Below are 23821 nucleotides of genomic sequence, written 5' to 3'. Positions count from 1 at the left end.
AAACGGGGGGAAAAACAACCCCTGAGATACCTGTGCTTCCTTCCAGCCTAAGCTCTGATCCTGAAGTATATTAGTAGTTTTACTATTGTGAACAAATCGGCAATCTTCTGTTAAGCCAGTTGTATTTTGGTGAGGGAGGGAGGGGAGCGGCAGCAATGAGCTTTAGGCTTTAAGGTGCATCTAAGTAATGTTTTCAAGATTTTCTAATTCAGTTGTCTAAAATGTACTTTTTATTTCTGTTGCTAAAAGTGAAAACTTACTTGTTCACATTTGAAATGAGACAATAGTGTGAGTCGACATTGCTGTGTCAAGAGGTATGATTTCATATAAATGCACTAACACTTTGCTGGAGAAATTATTTCTGTCTAATACCTCTTTCTCAGGAAGATTTTTCTAAAACTTCAGAAATCACCTTGTGTACTTATATTTCATTATACTGGGTTTCTTCTCCCCTCTATTACCCTAAAGGAACCCCAGCCACCTGGCCACATAGAGGCAGGCATGGGACAGCCAAGGGGTGGCAGGGGCAACATCCATGTGCTGGATGAAGAACCTGGACCTGTGGGAAACCAGGCTTCACCTGTGTGGCTGCCGGGCAGACCCGCTTGATTTTGTATTGCTCAGAGAACAGTGTTAACAGCTGAAAACTTATAATGTGGGGCTGAAAAGCCCTGCTAGCTCCCAGACGGCAGCCATCTTCAAACCACTGATCTCTCTCTTGGGGTGTGCTGCTCTGCCTTGGGATCTGTCGCCAGAGGACAGCTTCAAGCAGCAAGAAGGTTGAATCCCAGGGCCAGCTCAGTGGGTAGGAGTGGTGTGCATAGCCAGGGGCTGCCAGGCTTTCTGTTTCAAGCTGAGTGAGGAGGAGATGCACACAGTGCTCTCCCACAGAGATGACACAGGCTCCCCTCCTTACAGGCTGTGGAGCCTTGGAGGACAAAATGGCTCCAGAGCTCTGCACGCACCAGCATCCTTTCAAAATACAAAGATGCAGCGTGTTCATGTCAAAAGGCATCTGTTTCACAGACAGGTACAACTGAAATGAGCCAGGCAGGGCCAGTTGTGCTGATAATGTCCTGTGGATGCCGTCTGCAGGGATGGGCAGAATCCAGCTCTCGCCACCCTGTACACTCAGAGGGCAGCCATGTTCAGTTGCTCGTGGTATGCTGTATTTCAGTTAGATTTGGAAATGGACTTTATATCTTTACCAGTTTAGCCAGCTACTTGTTCAAGAGTGACTATAACTTAGGATTTTAAACCTCTGCTTATGCTGTACAGCACTGTTCTATAGTATCCCTTTTGATGTGAGGCCAAATTTGACAGCAGACAGGCTTTCTGGGCCTCCTGTCGAGATCTGCAGCTGCTGTGACTGGGATGACCTAGGACCCACCAGACAAACTGGAAGGAGAGGAGAAAGAAAAAAAAAAAAGCCTTGCAAAGAGAGGAAAAAAAGAAAAAAAAAAAAAAAAACAAAAACACAGAAGGAAACCCCAAACATCAATACCAAGAAGGCAAACCCCAGCCCTCAGAGGCTGGGCGGCAGAGGAAGGCGCGTGCTCGGTGCCGCTGCCGGCAGGTGGACTCGGAAGGGGGTGGCGGGGCGCGCTTCCTGCGGCGGGAGCACAGCCTGCCGGGGTGCTGCCTCTGCCCCCCGCTCCCCAGCCTGGCGACATGGAGTGGAGGAGGATCGTGCTCTTGGCCGTCCTGCCAGCGCAGATCCCAGCCGCAGGTAAGGCAGGCTTCTGTTCTACCAAGGAGTTGTTTTCAGGCCCTTCTGAGGAAAGGGCATGATGTTGCTGTGGTGGGCTCGTCACCGTTTTGGTAGCAGGAGGGCATGAGGCGCTCGGAAGCACCAGTCCTCCTCATCATGGCTGGAATCGTGGGTGCCACTGACCACGGCGGTGGGGCTTGTGTCCAACCACCATGCCACAGAGACCCTCTGGCGGGCCGGGGGAAGGAAGCAAGGACAGCCATTGCTGTCGCTGCGGCCTCACCTCCTGCTGGAACAACTGCCACAGCTGAACTGCAGACTTGCCGTTAAAGAAGGCTCTTGGCCCTCACCTGGGCAGCTTGCCTCATGATTTTAAAGGAAACATTTAATAAAATACTGAAAATGTAGTCACTTGCAGTAATCTGCACAAGAGAAGTGTTTAATTTGGTTAGGTAAAATGAGAGCTGTGTCGCTCATAAGAGGGCGGCTGGTGTGCAGCAAACGGCATCGCCAGCGGGCTGGATGTGGAGGGCAGCAGGTGAGGAGAGGCAGGGCAGGGTCCTTCCTTTTGTGTCTCTGCCTTCATGCTTGTCTCTGCTAGACACAGCATTAAACAAAGTAATTTTTACCTTTATATATTTACTCGTGTTGGCCCTACTTGGGCAGAAAGCAAAGCAGCCTTGGTACGCACAAATCTTCAAAGAGTCATGTTGATTTGGGGGGAGCGGGATGTACTTCTTAGTAGATCAAAAGGGCAGCAAAATTTACATGCAGAGAAGGCCTCGTCTGAGGCCGGAATTTGGAGAAGTCTGCCGATACTGGTAGGTCACATTTGAGTACGTATTAAAGCAAAAATCCACTGAGCAAGTTTCCCCCACGACGTACACCCTGACTGTACTGGACAAAGGCACCATCCTTACACTGAAGAGCTTTGGTGGCTGCCACAGGCTTTTTATTTAAAAATTCTCTGTAGATTAAAGGGTTTCACAGCCCCTTGCTAACGCTGTGGGATCAGTTCTGGTAATTTGTGGAGGTTATGTTTCAGGAGGGTTTTAAGCAGAGTCGTATGCTCTGTGGTAGGCATGCCTTCTGCTCGTCCTCCGTTCAGCCTCTGGGGCCTCTGATCCTTTCTGATACCTGCGTATGAGTATGATACTTCTGGTACTTCTATTTTGTATGTTGCTCTGTATCCATAGATGTGTATAGGGCTAGAAAGGTAGGGAAATTATTTAGGTCAAAATGCATCCACCGAAAAAAAAAAGTTTTATGTTTTCTCCTTTCAACCTGTCACAAGATATCAGTAGTTCAGGCTCCTATTTGTATATTTTTAGCATAAAACTTCTATTGAAAAATATGTAATACAGTTTGCAGATGGGTAAAGCTGGCCCTATAGGGGTCTCTGGTGCAAAGCTGTTAGGAGTATTCATGCTCACAAAGAATACACGGTATCAAAGTTTGAACAAGGTGCTGTTGCCATTGATCTGTAGAAGGAATCATAGAATCATTCAGATTGGAAAAGACCTTTTTAAGATTGAGTCCAGCTGTTAACCTAACACTGCCAGATGGTTGCCTGTGGATTTGAGGGGAAGTATTTTTGATTGTATACCTGTAATAGTTTGAAGAATAATAGTATTTAGCTTAAAAGTATAGGTAGAATAGAAGCAATGTAGCACAAAACTTGTAGAATTGTTGCTACGTTATTGATGCAAAATGCACAGTAACAAAAAGGTAAGATCACCATGAATTCGGTTCAAAGATGAGACCAAACAGATGGGTTTTTTAGCTTAGAGTTATGAACAAAAGCAAAGATCTGCTACAGCCCGGAGTGTTTTCAGGCCTCCTTAGAGTGAAGTGAACTTTTATGTTTTTTCATAAAACAAGCTCATGGTGGACAGAGATTCAGTAAGCTGTATACCGCCTTACAGTGAGTTCATTCCATATATACTGTAATGCATTTTGTGCTTATTCTTCAAATGGTCAGTTGAAAGATACTAACAAAACTGGGACTGATGAACTTGCAAAGCTTTTCCTTTTGAGTACTGAAGTGAGTAGGTCAGGCATATTATAAAAAAAATATCTAGAGATGGGCCACACATTCCAATACAGATTTTGAATTACGGACACCAGATGACAAATTTCAGAATGCTCAAATTTGACCTTTGAGCAATTACAGTGAAATCCATATCATATGCACATTTAGTTTTGTTCCCCCTTCAAAGGTACAAAAGTGTACATCTGGAAGTTTAGCTGAGGTCTTCCTATAACCCCTCTGTTTAAAAAGTGTGTAAAAATAAGTAATTTTAACTTCTGAGCAGATGACTTTATTAATCATGTTTTTCATTGAGACGTAAGACTGTTATTATAAAACTTCTACCCAAATATTACAATTAAAATTGTAAACTCTAAGAAGATTTTTGTAGAGCTTTTAGTCTGAAGTATGACAGGCTTCAATAGCAGTGCGGTGGGCAGTGTTGTAGAATTGCTTCTTTTTTGGCTTTTTTTTTCAGGCTGATAAGGTGGCCTAATTTGTACAAATACACAACATGCATATATATATATATATATATATGTGCAAGAGTTCAATGACAGCACTTCCATGATTTTCACTTCTTTACAAAATAACTTTTCTCAGAATTGTCTGCTAAACAGAATTGGACAGTGTCCTGTTTTATGTGAACTCCGCGGAAACTAAAACTTGTAAGCCTTTGGCAGGTATTACTTGCATAGGTTATTTTCAGTGTTTTGCTGCTCTGCATAACTATGTCTTCTGCCCATTGGGTGCCATGGTGCCAGGAGCCTTTTTTTATTTGGTTCATGGACAGGAAGATAAAATGGACAGGTAATGGATTTTTAGGGGTTTTCTTGTTCTTTCCTTTTCATGAGATGACTTAGCAGGTCTGCAAACTACAAGATTTGTGAACCAAGTCATTTGCAAACCTATCCAGGAAATACAAACAAATAAAACCAGGCTATTTTGGCTACCAACCTCATGTCCTTATGAGCTGTGTTAAGTTCTCATAGATAAATTCTTGTTACACTTAAGGGGGGAAAAAAGGGCTTAATTTTACATGTTTAATTTCCTTTTTGTCATGCCTGTTCACAATGATTCATTAATAATTCATGGAAAAAACTAGGAACTGGCACATTAGTGAATGGAACAAAATGTAGGCAATGTAGCCTTTCTTTATAAAGGGAAATTTGTTGAGCTTTTACAGTGCTATATTCAATTCTTTAATGCTTGTTATAGAGTAAGTGCTTTCTATCTGAACCCTTCCAAGCAAAATTCCTAATAAATGAAGTAACAAGTCAATGATTGCATTCCTTTTGATTTTTCATGTACGCTAGATGGGAAGTATATATAAAATAAAGCTGTCTGAAAATATATTTGTATTTCTTCTGCTTAAGTGTGTCCTTCTTAATAAGCCAAAGTGTGTGTGTGGGGAAATAGGAGGTTCCCTAGCAGCTTAAAGGGGACAAGAACTTGATTTATGAGTGAATGTTCATGTGGGGAACGCTTACGACAGCCATTTTCTGTTATTCACACAAACTTGAATTGTGACTAGCATGAGGAGTAAACCCATAAGCAAGGAAAAAAGATATAGGTACAAAAATAAATTGTTTCCTAACTATCTCCAAACTATAAGGACACTCCCTTATGGCAAGAAAATAAAGCACATTTTTACGGTGGCATGAATGGAAGATACAACTTCTTAAAACCACTGAAAATATGCATCCTGCTAAAGGTATCTACTTTGTCCATGTGCTTGTGTACTCATAAGCCTATTGTTGATTTTTCACTGTTCTACTGATACGACTTCAGTCAACAGCTAAATTTCACTCAGTTTCACTGCTGTTTTTTTTTAGCATTAAGAAAAGAATTTATGCTATTCTAGAATCTGTGAGAAACTGAAATTTTGTTGATTTTTCTGGTTTGTAATGTTGTATAATGTAATGAGATTGGCTTCAAATATTGTTTTCTTAATTAAATTCAATTCTGCTACTTTACAAAATACAGATTATTTTTAGATATTTTAAAATATGACAGTCCAAATCTGATTTTTAAATTTTTTTCAGGAAAGCAATGAATACACTTAACTCCACTTTGTCCTATGCAACTGATTTATAACTTTGTATGTAACAGATAAAATGTGCAGGCAAATAAAAAGCTTAGTTTGCAGTTATTCAGTCTACTCACTCAAACGCACGCATCTCAGGAGACAGTGGAGATGTGTGTATTTATCTACATACAATGGATATATCCATCTTTATGAAAGTTAGGCTTACCGGTGTGTAGTTCTTTTGGTCCTTTGGCAATTTAGCTATTAAAAATAGAAGTGAAAACAGCTAGCTCCTAAGCCTCAGAGGCTGTACGCACTGTGTCTGCAAGTTCTTGTTAAGGGATAGAAGCCATCTCAGTGTTTGCATCATATAGATTGGAAATATTTGAATCCCTACAAGTTTCCTGGGAATAAACCATCAACCTTTAGAGACCCTTTATGTATTTTGTTACCAAGACTGTTATATGTCTGTCAAGTCTTACGAGAAGAAAGTCTGGCGTTTTCAGTCTTCACATACTTTTGGTATGTAAGAGTGTGTTAAACACCGTGCTTCTGGCAAGCAGGTTGCGAAGCCTGATGAAGCGCTCATGCTGTTCGGCCTATTTCTTTCATGGGATGTAACTGTGAAAAATTCATTTATATTCTGATTCTTTCTGAGTAGCAGAACATCTTAAAATTTGTTATATTTAAGTGAAGGAGAAGCCATAATGATAACACGACTCTTTTGAAAGCTCAGATAGTACGGAGGTGAAATAAATACTGAATTAGAATTTGATGGAAGCTGACAAGAGAAAAAGGTTGAAAAATTTTCAACAAATGATAGGTAGCATGAACTGTAGTGGGACATGCTGAGTAAGTCTAGAGGGTGGGTAGTTGTCAACACTTGTGGTTGGGGTTTTTTTTAAGAAATCTCACCACATACATATGATTTAAAACTCAAACTGTCGTCTTGGGTGAAAATCTTAACTTTCACCATAAATAAACTTTTCTAGGTTTCTAGCTTGTAAAGGAAGCCTTGAAAATGCACATGTGCATCGCTCCAGAAATGGAAAAAGAGCAAACCAACTGTCACTTATAATTTATATATTTTTTAAGACAATTGCTATTTTTTGGGGGGGTGGTAGGCCAGCCTGCCTCAGGATGCTGCAATGCTTGCATTTGGCAAGCACTGAAAATAGCTTCCTAGTCAAAAAGAAAAGTATATCAAACATTTAGAACCAGAGAACGCTTAGAGGAGCTTTCCTATTTCAGCCCCAAAAATTTGAATTGTAAAAATTAATTAACAAATGTTGTTGTTATCAAAACAAAAAAGTCAGAGTAATGGACTGAAACACTTTTCTAATAGTATAAGATGTGATATCCAGGAAATATCCAGGGGAATATTAATTTGAGTGGTGTTTCATTTCACTAAGTGTACATTGGCCATTGAAAAAAGGAGCAAGGTATGTGATCAGAGCCCCTTTTTCTGGTTCATCCAAATTTTATAATCACTTTGTTCCAGCCAGGAGCATGGGTGTTTTGTATTCATTCAGATTAGAATGTTGCTGTCATCTGTGTGACAGCCAAACCTGAAATAAACAGAGCGAAATATTTATAAAAATTCTTCCCAAATATTCAATGTGCAAGTATATATTGTAAATTCATTCTGATTCCCCATGGTGCATATCTCCTTACAAAGTCAAATGAGACTCAGGAGGGGCAAAACAGAAAAATGTCCAGTTGGTACTGACTGGGTGGGTGAGAGCAAACCCTAATACTTACACAGAACCTGCAAATGGATCGAGGTTCTTTGTGCAGGCATCTGTATATAGTAGCAGGGTCCAAACTAATTAGATGCTTTGTTTGCAAAACACTTATTTTGAATTAGTTAATACAGAAATTAATCTCAAATTAAAAATTAACATATGATAACTTATTACTTATCAGATCAACTTGAAGCAAGAGTTTTGGTAAATGTCGCTTCTTAAATACTCTTGGGAAACATCATTTCAGTGAAAGAGATCAGCCTCCTAATGTCAGATACTGCACATCGCTATTTTTCAAACGTTTGTTTTGTCATTCAGAAATAACTGAACAATTTGAATAACATCTTTAAAAAGTATACATAAATTGGGTTCCTGGGCTGAGACCTTACCGCTCACTATTAATTCAGCAGAATTTTAAACCTTTGCAAAGAAAAATTTTGACTTGTATAATGTTATACATTATAGTGATACAATTACTGTAATATTAAATATTACAGCTTATCAGTAAGCTTCAGTTGGAGGACCCAACATCAAGGCTTTGATAGAAGCCCTTTCTCTGTCTATCCTCTATGTGTTACTGTGATTTATATTGTTTCCTATCCAGCCACATAAAGCCAATTGCAAGAAAGAAGTCTTACCCGTATTATGTGAAGTCATCTCCTTCTGTTTCTCTCTCCATGATGTGAATTTGTGCGGTATCATCACTTTGGGCTTTTGTGTAAGTAAGGTGATTTCAGCAGCACTTTGTGCAAGCATGCAGGTGCATTTCTGAAGATTGCAAAAGTAGAATAAAGTCTTGTAAGTTGTGCTAAGAATCACATTCTGAAGGAAGGATACAGAGAGAGAGAAATATTATAGAATCTGTATTGTGTAAAAAAAAAATATCTACCTAAAGACAGTTTAAGAAGCAAGCAAACAATTCTGTGAATTACTCAGAGTATAGTTGCTCTTTTCATAAAATGTATGTAGCAAATCAGTTTCTTTTGATAATTTTACGAATGTTATTTCAATTCTACACATTTCTTCCTAGCAACTTGCTGATAATTTTCAGGATTCATTTGCTGTTTTATGTTATTTTATGGTTTATTACCTAAAGGTAAGATACCTGACTGAGTGAGTGTGCACATGTGCACAAGTGAACTCTTTCTTAAAGTCTTGGCCATTATAGACTAGAAGCTGTTAAGGGAATTTGTAATAAAATATTTTCAGGAAAGGTGTATGGGAGTGGTGCTGTGTGAAGTAACGTAAGTATGCATTTTTCTGTTCAATTTTTTTTTATAACTTTTTGTTTTTCTATTTCTCAGGAAATGTAAAAATTCTTGCTATTAATATTGGTTGAGCACTTAATAGTCTGTTGGAATTTGAAGACTTAAAAATGCAACAGAACCAAAGTAATCCATGTGATAATTAACCTACTTTGGAGGCTTATACAAGTGATAGATTTGACCTCATGCTTGTTTGTTACCTGCACTTTTTTTCTGATCATTTATCTGCAATATGCTCTTCATCAGTAATGGGCTTCTGGTTCTTTCAGTCTCTCTCTGCACGTGTAAATTCTCTGCATCAGTTTTGCCGTGGGAGTTACTCCGATGAATAGAGTAAAAGAATTAAATCTTCGCAGGTGGTAAGCTTAAAGAGAATTGGTGAAAGTAAAGGAGATAAACCCAGAGTTTTCAACAATCATCCTTTGATTTCCCTTTTCCTGAGAAGGAAAGGGAGTGATACCCCATCACAAGTTGCCTAATTTTTAACTTCTTGAAACTATTGATCTTTTAAATGTAACACTGGGCGTTCATGTATTATAAGTGTGACTGTACCTAGTGGACCAGAGAAGATAAGCAAGGTTAACCCATATGGGTTTCAAGCAGAAGGTCAAACATCATTCCAGTTACTTTAAAAAATGAGCATCTAGTATGTGCCGTAAAGGCTTTCTGGAACAGCTTCTCAGAATAAGCATCTAAAATGGAAAGAAAAAAATATCTCTAAGTTTCTTTCAGTAAAATTAATTTTAGTTATGCTTTCAGTAGGACCCAGTCTCACTTCTATTTGAGTAGGGAGGTGTGGTGGGAGCTTTGCCTACGCATGCACACCACACTGTATATGAGCAGAATTATGCCATGAGCACTAGCACCTAGCACAGCACTAGCACAGGTGGGTGGCTGTGGACTTCTGGCGAGCTGTAAAATGCACTTGCTGGGAAGCCCAGACCACTGCATGGAGCGATCGCTTTTCCATCCCCAGTTCTGGCATACGGCCTCTACTTTCTGCATCCAGCTCAATACAGCTTGCTGAGAATATGGATTGCTTTTTCCCTTGCAAATTAGGAATAATTTTATTGAAAATGGCACAACATTGTACACTTTCTTCATACAGAAAGTTTGTGAGAGAACTCAGAGTGATTTGTTTTAAGGCAACTACTTCCCAGATGATTAGCAATGCTGCCTTAGATGTGATCTAAAGTTCTGATGAAGACTGCTTGTAATTTCAAAATTATGGTGTGTTCCAAAAAGTCTGAAAAGAACTACACATTTTCATGAGATTTGTTTTTTTGGAAGAGTTTTGCATAAAACACAATGCAATATGAAAAGTTATGCATACCAGGTTCATTACTGGACTTTTTTCCTGAGTGTGCATTTTGATCACATCTTCAAGTCTTTCTCCTTGACATTAAACAACCAGGAGTCTCTCACAAAATTACTTCTCTCTAGAAGAAGCAGTTTTAATCTACCTTGTTTGGAATTCTCTCTTAAATTTCAGATGTGCCTAGTATTGATGTGAACTAGGCAGAACTGGAATTCTCCTCCTCCTGTCTATTCATGCAGCTAAATTAATCTCTTTTTGTTTAATAAATCAGATGTTATTTTACTACTTCCCTCAAAACCCAGCAGTGCTATAATGCATTTCTTGCTGCTGTTAGCTATGTCTCTTCTGACGGAAAAGCAGTAGCGGATTTTAAGACTTAGACAATTTTTTCTTTTTCTTTTTTTTTTTTTTAACTCTCTTAAAGAAGTTGGTTGTGAACCTTCAGCCCTATCTTATTGTAACATCTTTTCCAAGGTGTTTTTATCTGATTTTATCTGTCTCGGCTGCAAAGTAGCAGCTAACAGATTTCCCCCCTTTCTGTCTTGCTCTTCTTTTTAAATCTGGGGCCAAATGCCTATTTGTTAGACATGATGGCTTTAGCAGAACAAATATCAGGTTTAAAACAAAGCTTAAAAGGAAGCAACTTTCTGCAAAACTTTGCAGCATTTTAATTCCATCCCCAACCCCCTTGTTTTCCACTAAGGTAAACCAAACCCTTCCAAAATATTTTTGTGAGACACCACAGTCTGTGAGCAATTAGTATTCTGCATTTGGGAAGAAGGAAACCCAGATTCCACTTATTCTGTGTGACTCAGAACAGGAGCTTGAACAGGACTCCCACATGCTAAACCATTTGAGAGACACTCGCTGGTTTTGATGAGAAATTCTAATGGGAGTCTAGAAACATTTCCTAATTAACCTGCCATCAGAATTTGTGCTGGGAAGTGTTTCTGATGAACTGGATAAACCTATGCAAAAACGAAAAAAAACCCTCAACTTCAGTTGTAGTATTTTATAAAGTCAGTTTAATCCTTTGCAGTCAATTAATGGAGTACATATATCCAAGAGTTCCCCCATTCACCCTTTCAAAAACTGTTGTGTTTTCTTTAGTAGCGACTGTATTTCAGCATGACCAGAATCCCGAAGCAGGCTCCTGTGTGTGAGACTGCAAAATGGGGCATAGAGGCGGTACGGTTCTCTTATGTGTGGGTATATAAGAATAACATCAGTATGAGTACTGATAATATATGCTCATATATTGACAATTCTGCCACTTCTGAAACCACATGTAATTATACAGGACTGGAAGATTTAGAAGCGGGTCCTCAGCTACTAAATCTTAAGTGTATGCAGGAATCTGAGGGAGTCAGCAACACAAAATATGATCAGAAGGGGCAATCTGAGACAGCCCAGCACATGCAATGACCTTTCTTGCAAAAAGTGATTATCTGGGGCCAGAAAGGAGGGCTTCAGGTATTTAAAAAAGCTTGGCAAGTGGCTTCACCTCTAAATGTGCTGCCTGCATGCTGCAGCTATACCGTGGGCATGGTATTTAATTTCTGTGAAACTTTCCCCTTCTAATTAGGTCACATCAGTGTTTCAGTAAATGCCGCTTAATTAAATGTACCTAAACTAGCTTTAAATTAGCTACCTTGTTTATGCAACTCCCCGGTGGTGTCAGCAGGAGTTTTTCTTCAGACAAACTGCTTGGGCATTTACCAAACTCAGCCAGATTTTTGCAGCTCACCCGAAGATCTATGCTGAAGGAAATACGCTGTTATCAGCTAGTTGAAAAACAATTTAGTGATGTTTTTGTGAGCTGCTGTCACCTCCGTAATGACTGCAGCATATACAAATGTTTTGGAAAGGAGAAAGTTTCTCATTCTGTGCCTTTGGGTTCAGTGGGGTTTTCACCTCTTTTGAAGCTTCAGAGTCATACATAGTAGCAGTGTTCAGGTTCATCCATAGTTAGAAGGTATCTTACACCCAAGGACAAGGGTGTCTCTAAACAACTATACTATCTTGCTTTTGTTTTTCAATTTGCATGTATAAATGATTTTGCAAAATGGTTTTAACGAAGTCTGCAGTTAAATAATGTGTGATTCCTAAAGCAGTTTTCTTTTGAGGTTTTCATTTTCAGTGTTTTTCTGTTTAACTTTTCATTATCTTGTTGTAGTTCTGACTATTGTTAAAGTATCTTCTGGTGCTTTTTAATCTATGTGATTAAGATGATTGCTATTAAGATACTGACAAAAATCAATATGAATGGAGTGTAAAATTTTTAAATTGGGAAGTTCGACCTTTGGGATTTAGTCTGAAAGATTTGTAGAGAATTTTAACTATTCCAGTCATCCTCACTGCTCTACAAAGTCTTTCACTCCTTAGTGAAATAGTGTTTTTTTTAAGATAAAGCAAGAAAATTGAAAAATGGGGTTGCAGGTTATGTACTCTTAATTGTGGCTGATTTACTGGTGTAACCTTTAGAAAGCCACCAGACTGTTTAGGCTTTCCAATCAACCACTGTCCAAGCTTAATCAAGATGGACCACTGTTAGCTGTTTTTGTTAACTGTAAATTGCTTATCTGGTTGTTGATATACAAATAATGCTTAGAAAGTGTTAACACACTTAACAAGTCCTGAAGACTATATGCTATTTTAGTATTTGATCAATCAACAAAGAGGCTTATTTGCCTATTTCATGATGGTGTTCTGAAAACTGAGATCTATCAAGTACCCTTTAGATCCTCCAGTGTTAACATATTTTGTATTCATGGTGACCTTTACTGCTTACAGACAGCCTTTCCTTGCATTGGGAAAACGGCCAACGTTTTTCCTTCCTTCTCTTTTAAAAACCCTTTATTATTCTAGATTCAATTGAACTGATGAGAGAAACAAAAAAATAAAATCTCAGTTATGGACACACCGTTAATCTTCCTGAAGTATGGGGAAGAGGGGGGAAAAATAATGTCCTGTACAGGCTGTGTGTTATTTAACACTTAAAAATCATCCTGAGCTCTTTAGAAAATGTGCTTTAGAGATGAAAAATGTTTATTGCGCTCCATGCCATGCATGCATGCTGTCACTGTGCATGCTGGTACAGCTCTTAACGTGATGGTATTCAAGCCGGTTGGCATGAACCAGCCAACTGAGTCTTACTGTTTAGAGGCAGCAGAATTGTGATTGCAGATATATCTGAACAATTATTCTAGCCACCTTTTGCTCCCACAAGAACACCTGTGCTAGGATCTGATGACTGTAATGTCTAAATATGTAATTTAGAGTAATTATTTTAAATGGAAATAGTTCTTGCTATTTCAGTAGGTGTTGAAGTTCAGCTCTCAGGTGTCTGTCATCTTATAACTGCATGCTGCTTTTCTCACAGGTAGCTCCTGGCTATTGAGGACTTGCCCTATGCATTAACTATTAACCAGGCAAGGACTTCCTTTGGGATTTGACTGCAGTTTATTTGCTCAGTGTATGTAGCCTCCTTTGCCTCAGGCTCTGAATAGAGCACCTTGGTTTTGAACTCCCTGGTCTTCGGCTTCCGAGAAGCGAAGTTGCCTAAGGGGAGCTATACTTCAGCGGAGCTTTTGTACAGGGTGCTTTGGCTTATACAGGGTAATATATGTAATGTGGCTTGGAAAATGCTCAGTGCTTGGCGCTTTACCTATTACCTGTCTCGTATGGGAGAACCAGAGGAGTGTGAGCTTGCCTGAAAGCTACTTCAGATTTTTTTTTTCCGAAGCCTTTCAGTCTTGGGGTCTTGAGCTGAGAAGGGATAAGGGAAAGCGTGAAATATTTAGCAATAGAGTCCTAAAGTCAAGTGTCACTTTGAAATGGAGTTTACACATAACTCATTAAAACATTGCCTCTTCAACATCTGTGTGTAGCATGTAAAATAACACCCACATGCATATTTGTGCAGAGGATTTGAGACAGGTGCTGACTGCTATCTAAAATACAACGGGAGGAGAGAAGATGAAAATGAGTGTGCAATACAAAAAATAGCATAAACTTGTTGCTGAATTACTTCAGGGGGATCAGAAGAAGGTTTCACACCATCCAAATAGTTTTGGCATAGGTTATTCTTGGGGCAAAACAGGTAGAAACTGAATTCCTACTTGGGAGCAGTTTGCTGAGGTTATGGCATGGACTTTTTCAGGCAGCTGACTGTAGGAACAAAAAACAGTTTGCCAGGGAGACCAACCTCAGTCCTTTGTTCTAATTTATGTATTTGAGGTACACAAGAATACCCGATGCTTAATCAAGCATATTGCACACATATTTATGCTATTAAGTTAATGGCTAGATACAAACACAGATGCTATTGACACTGCACAAGTGTACGTGCAGAAAGCATGACAAAAATATGTGCGTGTGTTTGTAAGCATGTGACAAGCAGATTTGAAAACCTATTAAGTTCATATGTGCTATTTGGTATATTAGCATGAAAATGTGTTTTGAAGCTATTTTAAAATTAGATTTAATAAGGATCAAATATTTTTCTTCAGCAAGAGTTTGTTTACCGCTATATGCATATGTATTAAAATTACAAAATCTATTGATAATCATTCATCTTTGACCAGATAAACAGCAGTTTCCAGTGAGTTAAGTGCAGCTCTACTATTACATACATGCAGTCCAAGGTGGGGGAATAATGTTTTCTCAGCAGGTGCCAGGAATAATGGAATATTTATTTTTTTTAAGCTTGACATTACTATTTCAAAGACCGTGTGTGCTACTGCTGCTGGGACCTCCTCTGTTTCTGTCCTACTTCCTTTCTCTTGCTGAGTACTGTCCGGATTTTGTCCTTTATAAGCAAGAAGTGTGGGTATGTCTTTCTAGTTATTTACTTTCCCATTAGTGATACATCTGAGACTTACTATCATTTCTGTAATAGTAAAGACTGCTATTAAATAGTTTGAAAATCCAAACAGAAATCAGAAAGTCCAGAAGTGTGAATCCATAAATAGCTTTTTAATTTTCATTATATTTGTCTTTTTCTGACCATACTACTTGTATATCCCTGGATGTTCTCTTACACACATGTATGTGTGTCTAATATAAAGAAAGGCTTTGTGTGTGTGTCTGTCACCTTTTAGGATTACACTATGGGAAGGTAATGGCTAGCAGACTTCCTGGCTTTAAGATATTGAAGTTGTTAAATTATAAAAGCCTGCTAAGAGTAACACTTTTGATATTATTTGAGAAATATGTAATTTCCCTGCTGTAAAAAAGCTGTGAGAGAGAACAAAATTCTCTCGGTCCTTCTGTATGGTCAGATTTGCTTTGTTATCCCTAAAGGACAGATTGGGAAATGAAAATACAAAGAATCAAAACAGCTCTCCTCAAACCTCATAGTGGAAGAATTTAGACTAGAACTAAATGATCACTACTGAGGATAAAATAATGATTTGACCTGCTCAAGGGTTTTTCTAATTCAGATGATGTTCATGTAATCTAGTGAGGTCCATTCAATAAAGTGTGTGTTTTAGGTGAGAAGAATATGTGAAACTGGTTATGTAAGCAATTAATTTCTTCCTCTAAAGCTGCACCTATCCCTTCCTGTGATCTTTCTGCCTCCAATTGTTCTTCTGTTTGGTGTGAAAGTATTTTTATTTTTTTTTATTATGGTTTGCTTCATGTGTCCTGCTCTCTAGAATATAATGGTATATTTCAGTAACAATTTATTTTTAGCAGTGAAAATAATAAAGGAAAAATAACTGGTTAAAACTACTGCTGCTTCAGTAGAACTTAAACTGAGAGTGGAGAAAGGAATAGTATAGATCCTTTTAATGGAATTGTGAGACACAAGATTATTTTTTTTCCCTATGTATTCCTTTCATATACAGGCTCTCTGAACTGTCAGCGGTGCAGGAAGAGCAATGGTAGTTGTAACTAAATTTAAAGAAAGGGCTTTTCAGCAGCTGCCTTGCTTGGATTCATCAAACAATAATAGACAGGAATATGTTTAATTTCTGAATTTTCATTGTTGACTACCTTTGCTAGCCAGCTTACAAGTACGAACATGATCCTCTGTGACATGCAGGCACTAGAATTTACATCTAACCCCAGTTTTCTGAATCATAACAAGTCTGAAGTCTCTAGCATGGTAACTGCAGAAGCAAGTATTACTATTAAATGCAAATTACCTGTCTGTTGCATTTGGAAGGAACATAATGTTTTATTTTGATACTACTTCCATAAAATGTTCGATTTTATGACAGAAGGTATCTAGACAGTTGATCACAACCATGGCAATTCTGTCAGCTCTGGAAAGGTGTTGATGGGTTGGTTTCTCAGAGGAGAAAGAAGTCAAGACAGGAAACCATTAAATGAGCACCATACATCTACTTGGCTGTATGTGTAAGACAGACATGCTGGGCTACACAGAGGGAGAAAAGTCTAATTCATTGTGCTAACTGGTAAGGGAAGAGTAGGGTGATGTTCTGCCCTAAGGAAATAAACCTTTGAGACGTCTTTTTGATCAGAGAGGCCTGTTCACATTGCTTACCCCAAGGTGTAGTTCATTGTCACAATCATATTCCTTTTCCTCCAAGTGGTCCACTGTTGGTGGGTGGATTGTGTGGGGTCATGGAAGGACAGAGGCCTCAATGCCGTGTTGCTCACTGTGTGAGCTGTCACCTTCATACCCAGAATAGTGTATCAGAAACCAATTGTGTGAGTGTTTCACCTCATATATGAAATTAGTCTAGGCTGGCTACACCACACTTTTGACCATTATTAGCACCTCAACAAGTATCAGTGTTGCAATATGAATGGGAAATCTCCCAAAAGCCACACTGTAGGTGGACTCTTCTGTGAAAGCAGACAAAAAGAAGCTACTGTGCAAAATCAGTCAAGCTATGCTGCAAAATCAGCTTTTGATAGTTCTCATTACAGTGTGGCTAACACATTTTGGTCTTGCAGTGTAGACAAGACCGTGAATTGTGTCTTCACCTTGTCCCTGAATTATGTGATAGCCTTTGGTTTTGGTTGGGCTGTAACATGATTTGGGAATGTGGCTTGACATCACCTACACTGCAGAATAAACTGTGTTTCTAGCAGGGCTGAGCAATTATCTTGTGCGTACCTGCTCCTCCCGCAGTGTAGACTTTTAAAATCTTTTAATGAATCAGCACTTGCTACTAATTGTATTACTTTCATTAATCTGATGCCGCCTTAGAAATTTGAAGTGCTTCATAAAGCACTAATAGGTCCTCACGCTACCCTTCTGAAGTAGTATGTTCTTGTAATGTCTGTTCTAATGGGGTAAACCAAGGCACAGAATGGTGAAATGCCTTTCAGAAAGTCTCTGGCAAAACTAGCAATGGACTTGCTGATTGCTCTAGCCATTAGCTATAGTATGTTTCCATGTCTGAATTGATGATGGACTAATAGCATGGAAGGCTAGACTAGAGCGGGCAAGAAGCTATTTATGCAAAAGTATATTTCAGGTCCCCTGATTATGAGTTTTTAACCAAAGCAAGGCGAAGTTGTTCCACGTTGCTATTTGTGAACGAAAACAGTGACACAATTAGAAACCCATGTTAAAATAAGAAAAGTATCTCCACGCAAGCTGTTGCAGCAAGAATGAAAAGGACTGGAAGATAAATGCAGTGCTGAAGCATGTGGTAGATGAGTTGTAAGATACTCCATATATCTTTGCAACCACCAAATTAAAAATAAATTTAAAAATAATCAGCCAAAGCAAAATCTGATTGACAAAAAATGTGCCACATCTAGCACGCAAAGGCCCAGACATAGCAGTATGACATAGAAGGTGGTTAAAATCCATCCAGTGCTTCGTAACAGGATGCTGAAAGGTTACTATACCGAAAAGTCCAAAAGGACAAGTGCAAAGAAACGTAGAGATAAGGAATGAATGAAGTTCATCACTTAGCATTTAGGTTAAGATGGAAAGCGCACTGGGGAAGGCAAGTCTTACGTGATATCAGATACAAGATTTGAGGCTGGTCATTTAAAAGGTAATATCTTTCTATGATACGCCCCTTGTTACTGGGAATGCTAAAGATGTGCTGGAAACCACAGTGCAGCAGGAGTTCGCTTAAGCAGCCATCTGTTGGATGGAAGCGGCAAAGTTGGCTTTTCCTTGAAAGAGCTGGACATCAACAGCAGACATTAGAAGGGGTCAAGATAAAAATAACCGCCAAAGAACCTGCCAAAAAAGTGTTGTTCTAGCAAAATGACAGATTGTTGTGTTATGGCCAGAAGGGAAATCTCTTTACTTCGAGTCTGTTTTTCTCTTGAAATGGCAATACTGCAACTGCTGTATTAAATTAAAGGCTTCAGTAGAAGGAAAGTGTATCAATCCACCTTTTTGATTTATTTCTTATTTCTGGCAACATTTTAATAGAAAAGTACATTTTCTTTTTGTTTCAAGCAAAATACATATGAGAAGCAGTAATAAGGTCTTGAGTTCTCAGGGGATTGCTGTGAGACTGTATGGTGCATCTGTGTCAACCCAGATATCCTAGGATTAGTGCTGGGTAGCAAACCCTCAGCAAGGCTGCTCCTGGTTTTTGCAAAGCATCAGGATGATGAACATTTGACTGCCTCAAAATGTTGGCATCTGTAACTGGAAAAGTATGTAAATTTATAACAGCAGGGGTTTTCCAAGGTGTTGAGGAGTAGGGAGAGTGGGAGGCAGAGGAACCACCATAAATTTTCTCCAGGTACACAAGCTGAAAATGTTTTGAACACTTCCCCTTTAGATTTGCCAGGCTAAGTTAATGGCAAGAACCAGAGGGGCTTTCAGGAAGGCTCTGTGTGGGTGTAGAAAATGAAAACATGGTAAGGCCACAGTCTTCAAATTCGTACAATGAATAAGTTCAATACTGTCATGGGGTCTGAAGTTGTGATATTAATTTCCGTCTTATACAGCAAAACAGCAGTGCACCTTTCACGCTGCCAGGTATCACATGATGCTATCCCATTTGCAGTGGTTTTGGATCCAGGCCTGTTACTGCTCTGCCGCATGAACTTCAAGTGGGCACTGCCTCTTTCTGTGCCCCTTGCCTGCCTTTGTTACTTCTTAGCTCAGATTCTAATTATGTAGCACCTCACACTGTCCAGAAATTAATGCACTAGTTGAAGCTAAGATGAAACAGAAACACGAGTCTTTGCAGGACTGAGGTACATGCAGTCTTTTGGGGACAACTGCCGTATTTAAGCAGGTATACCTGTAACACGGCAAACAGTACCATCCAAAACTGTGATGACTGAGGGCTGAGGCCCTCAAGACTAATGATTTACAATAACAATTGAGTCTTGCTGTTATTGTTTTACGGGCGCTGAACACTCATCAGTGAGCAAAACACAACCCCAATAGTAAGGCAGGTTGCTATCAGGAGTTTCATGTGATGGTAAACTGAATAGTTGAGTATCTCCGCCAAAAGTCTCTAGGTAATTTAAAACAAGAGAGCTCGATATGTTTGTGGGTTTGGTTTGCTTTTTGTTTTGAGCTTTCTGTCCATCTCCAGAGACAGTGGCGTTTTCTTGCGAAAGCATCTTAGAAACTACGTCTCTTCCACTGCTGACTTGTTTAGGGCCAGAGAGCTGTCGCAACACTGAGGCTGACTCCTTTTGTTTTCAATGTCTTTTGTGCACAACCTCTGAAATACACAAGTTTCAGGCTGCTTTCCCTTCAACTCAGCAGAAAATATTAGCATTACTGATCTCTGTGACAGAGCAACGGGTGACAAACTGCCTTGTCATTTCAATCAAAGCCACCCACACTTGTCATTACATTTATCCAGGGTTAAACTGTTCATTACGCACTAGCCTGGGCTGCCCAGGGTAGCTGTTTTTCTTAATCTCTTGTCATAACTGTTGTAGGTTGGAGGCGGGAATGAAAGCACCTGCTGACTGAAGTGACAGCTTTATTCTAGGAGCTGGGTACTCAGCTGAAAGAAAAAACAAATGGGGACATGAATTACTGGGTATGCGGTTCAGAAGGATAATGCATTTTGTAGAATTAAGAATTTGTTTAGAAGAAAGTATGTAGCAGTTATCTCCTCCTACTTCTTATATACCCTACTTTTTGCACGTGTTTTTCTGTGTTCCTCTTGTTTCCTTCCCCCACAGGAAACTGCTTTTTAGGTTTGGGGGTTTTTTTGTTAAGAGAATTTGCTGCTTTATTTGGAATATAATCAACACAACTCGACACAGATTCTTGTGCCAGTTTTTGTTTAAAAATGCAAATATATAAGACAAAATGATGTAGACTCAGCTGATATAATCCATTTCACATTTTAATAGCACAAGTCCAAATGCATTTTATTTTTAATTTTGTCTTTTTACGTCTCAGTGTGTTAACTGTCTCTGGATGGTAAACTTATTTTTCTTCATCTTGTCTCTAAAGTGTTAGGGTAATACAGTTTAGTGCCTTATCTCTTGGAAGTGGGAATCTTGTTTTGAGTCTGATGCTGACTTGCTTCACCTCCCACTTACCCTACAGCTAAGTGGAAATAAAGATGATTTTTAAATTTATTTTTCATTAAGTACTATGCTATTTGTGGTTAAAAGCCTGGCTATACTCCCAGGAGACAGCTACTCCCCAAGCAGCTAAGGGAGAAAAGAATAATTAGATTCCCCCAACCCCCAGCCACTGGAAATAAAATGGCTGTATTTCAGTTATTTTGAATAAATACTCTACATTAGACTTTTTTATCTGATAAAATTTACTACAGATGCATTAGACCTTTGATTGAGTTTTCATAGTATGTTCAAGTACTAGGTATAGTGCACATGTATTTATATTTTTTATAACTTAAACCACCTAAATTCTGGCAATAATGCCAACTATTTGTTACCACTGGACAACCTTTGAGAACTGGAACATCCAAAGGAACTTCAGTGACCCAAGCTTTGAAACAATATAACCTATTATAGAGTGTATTCTTATTTCTTCCCAGTTTGGCCAACCCTGCACAGATAAAAGAAGTGTTTAAGGTAACAAATATATATGGTTATATATTTTAATATCTGTCTATATTATACATCTATTTTATATGATCTTTAATATTTTTTATTGATACATAAAATATCTCAATATGCTGCATGCTGAAAGTAAGTGTGTTCTAATATTGCTGAAGCTTTCCAAGAGAATAGAGCATGCATCTTGAAGTTGTGCTCTGGGGCAAGCCTTTATGATTATGACCATTAAAATAAGGATTTCTTTTCATATGGAAAAGCGACATCAGTCATCTGACATGCACCTTCCCCTCGGCGCTCTGAAGAGCAGGGCTTTTATCAGCAAAGTTTCTCTCTGCATGTATAAATACAGCAAGTAGGCTGGAATAGTTTTTAGGAATTTCCTAATTTTTTTCTGCCAGGTACCTGGTTTGTTCAGATCCTAGTACAGTGGGGCAGGCATAGGCAGAGAGGATTTAGAGCTGTTTATTGCAGATGAGCTGTCATGCACCTGTGTGTAACTCAGCACGGTTACATTTCCCGCGCATCGGATGTGCCTCCTCCCTGTGCAGCGTGCAAATGCTTTGGGGGCCCCCCGGGAAGGAACGAACCCAGGCTGTGGAATAATGCTGCTGTGCAGGTGTCCTGCAAGAAAACACGTCCATGGTACCCACAGAGGGACTAAGGAGAGCCAAGCGCCAAGAGAATGGATTACATCCCCTCTCTTTTTACCAGGGGAGAGCTGGTGAGGACTGTTAGGGGAGAAGTGAAGGAAAACAGAGTAACTCCAAAGGGTTTATAGTATGGTTGTCAAGAGAAGAAGCAGCCACTCAGCATGAGGGGAGGTGGGGTAGTTCTGAGATACAATGGGTGTCATCAGACACACATTAAATTGTTTATAAGGCAGAGGCAGGTGAATCTTTTGGCCTGGTACCATGAAGGGCTTGGACCTAGACCTTCCTTTGGGATGAATAAGAGCAATGAAATATCAACGGTTATGCAGAATCAGGCTTTCTTGTTGTCACACGGGATTATGGGGTTACCAATGCCTCTTTTTGAGTTTGATTGTAATCTATTACTGGATGATTTAAAATTGGAAAGCATCTATAAGATGTATGTGGAGGGGGAAAAAGGGGAAGATGAAAAGAAAGGGAGAAGAGAACGAGGCAAATATTCTGTAAAAGGTTACGCTACTAGGAGAGACAGCCAAGGGGGAAACAAAAGGGAAAGCATCAGAGGATAAGCAGCAAAGCGTAAGATTAAGGGTAGAATTGTAGATATGATGGCCCAGTAAGTTACCTTTATATCATCCTCTTCATGTGAGAAATGATCCTGGGAAGCCAAACTGTGGTTCAGAGACAAGATGCAATTCAAACACTGCTTTGATTGTGACCCCTAAGGCAACAGTAAAAATGACCTTCCTAAAGTTTTGCTTACATAGATGAGGATGAGCGCAGAGTCCCAGAGACAACTCTGGAATCATCTCATGAGGATCGTGGTGGTTGAATCTCACACAGCATGAAACTGTGATAGCAGTACCTCCCTTGTAGGTAAGTATGTTGGTTTGGATAAACGTGTGTGTTATCCATCTGAACTGTCCACACCAGGGTATGTTTTCCTCCCTTGTAACACTTGCCATCCTCAGATATTTCAGTTACTCGTGCATTGGTAGTCTGTAAATAATCCTTACTATTCCTTCACTGACTGCCAATATTGGGATTGAACCACCACAGGGTCAGTTCTGGATATGACAGAATAGCAAACTTGCTGCCAATACTTTGGGAACAGAAAGAGGAGTGATCAATTACAAGTCTGTTCACCTTGTACCTCAGTGGCCTGAAATGCTTCAGGATAAATTCTATGGGAAAGACACAACAGAGGAATAGGGAAAGTAAGATAAAACACAAAGTAGCTTTACCAAAGATTTATTATGAGGATAACTAAACTGATTAGTCAGTAAAGCGTTATTGCTTATCTTCACATAGGAATGGATGGTGGATTTATTTGGATTGTTTTCTGTGGTGCTACATGGAACAGAGAGGAGGAAGTTTAGGCTAGGTATTGTAAGGGGCACCGTGAAGTGGCTCACGAGAAAGTGCCAGTAGGACATGCTCCAGAGAAAATCTGAGTCTGAAGAGACAATTAGTGCGAATCTTTGAGAACCGATCTGGATATTGCTATTGCATTTAATGGCAGTGGCAGAAAAAGTAGGTGTGTGTGAATAAAATTTACTGATGACACAAGACAGGAATATGTTTTCAACACAGAAGCAGACTGTAATATCAGACAGGATTTCACGAACTGGTAATAGCAGTGAGACAATAGACATGCTATGGGAACGTATAACAAATCTCTGCTGTACTCTAGTTGGGCACATAGTGGAGGAGAAGGATTAGTATGTTGATTGTGTGCGGTATCATTGAAACTAGCAGTGAGAGAAACCTTGTGAAAAGAGATCCCAGGATCTATTAAAAGCTGTATGTGCCATAAACTGGAATGATATACGCTATATCATTGCATAGAAGATTTTTTAAGCAGTAAGACAGAATTTTGTGCTTTGTTTTGATCATCCAAATACAAAAAGAAATAATTCAAGTGGAACAAGTATGGGCAATAAATAGTAGGAGGATCAGGGAAATGGAGATCCTGTTGTGCAGAGAAAGACAAATGGGCCTTGGCTTCTCTGGTCTCCAGCAGAAGGCTGCTACCCTTTCTGCAACAAGTGAGGTCGTAAACACAGAGGACAGAATGCCTTTTTCTGATAGCATTGTCAGTTTAAAAGCTTTCTG

The 23821-nt window shown here is 39.3% G+C and overlaps 1 protein-coding gene across 2 annotated transcripts in view; it reads left to right on the top strand.

The window, feature by feature from the left end:
• The first annotated feature begins 1526 nt into the window (after positions 1 to 1526).
• CD247 (CD247 molecule) overlaps positions 1527 to 23821 on the top strand; it is a 57596-nt gene continuing 35301 nt past the window's right edge. Inside the window, exon 1 of one of the 2 annotated variants that reach the window (XM_005445494.4) lies at positions 1527 to 1729. In XM_005445494.4, the coding sequence (XP_005445551.1) occupies positions 1672 to 1729 (58 nt within the window). In that variant the 5' untranslated portion in view covers positions 1527 to 1671. The remainder of the gene's footprint in view (positions 1730 to 23821) is intronic. The other variant, XM_014285209.3, reaches the window with a different exon arrangement.

Source organism: Falco cherrug, chromosome 2, assembly GCF_023634085.1.
Source record: "Falco cherrug isolate bFalChe1 chromosome 2, bFalChe1.pri, whole genome shotgun sequence".
Taxonomy (NCBI): domain Eukaryota; kingdom Metazoa; phylum Chordata; class Aves; order Falconiformes; family Falconidae; genus Falco; species Falco cherrug.
Note: the sequence above shows the minus strand (reverse complement) of the source record. Positions and strands in the feature narration are given on the sequence as shown.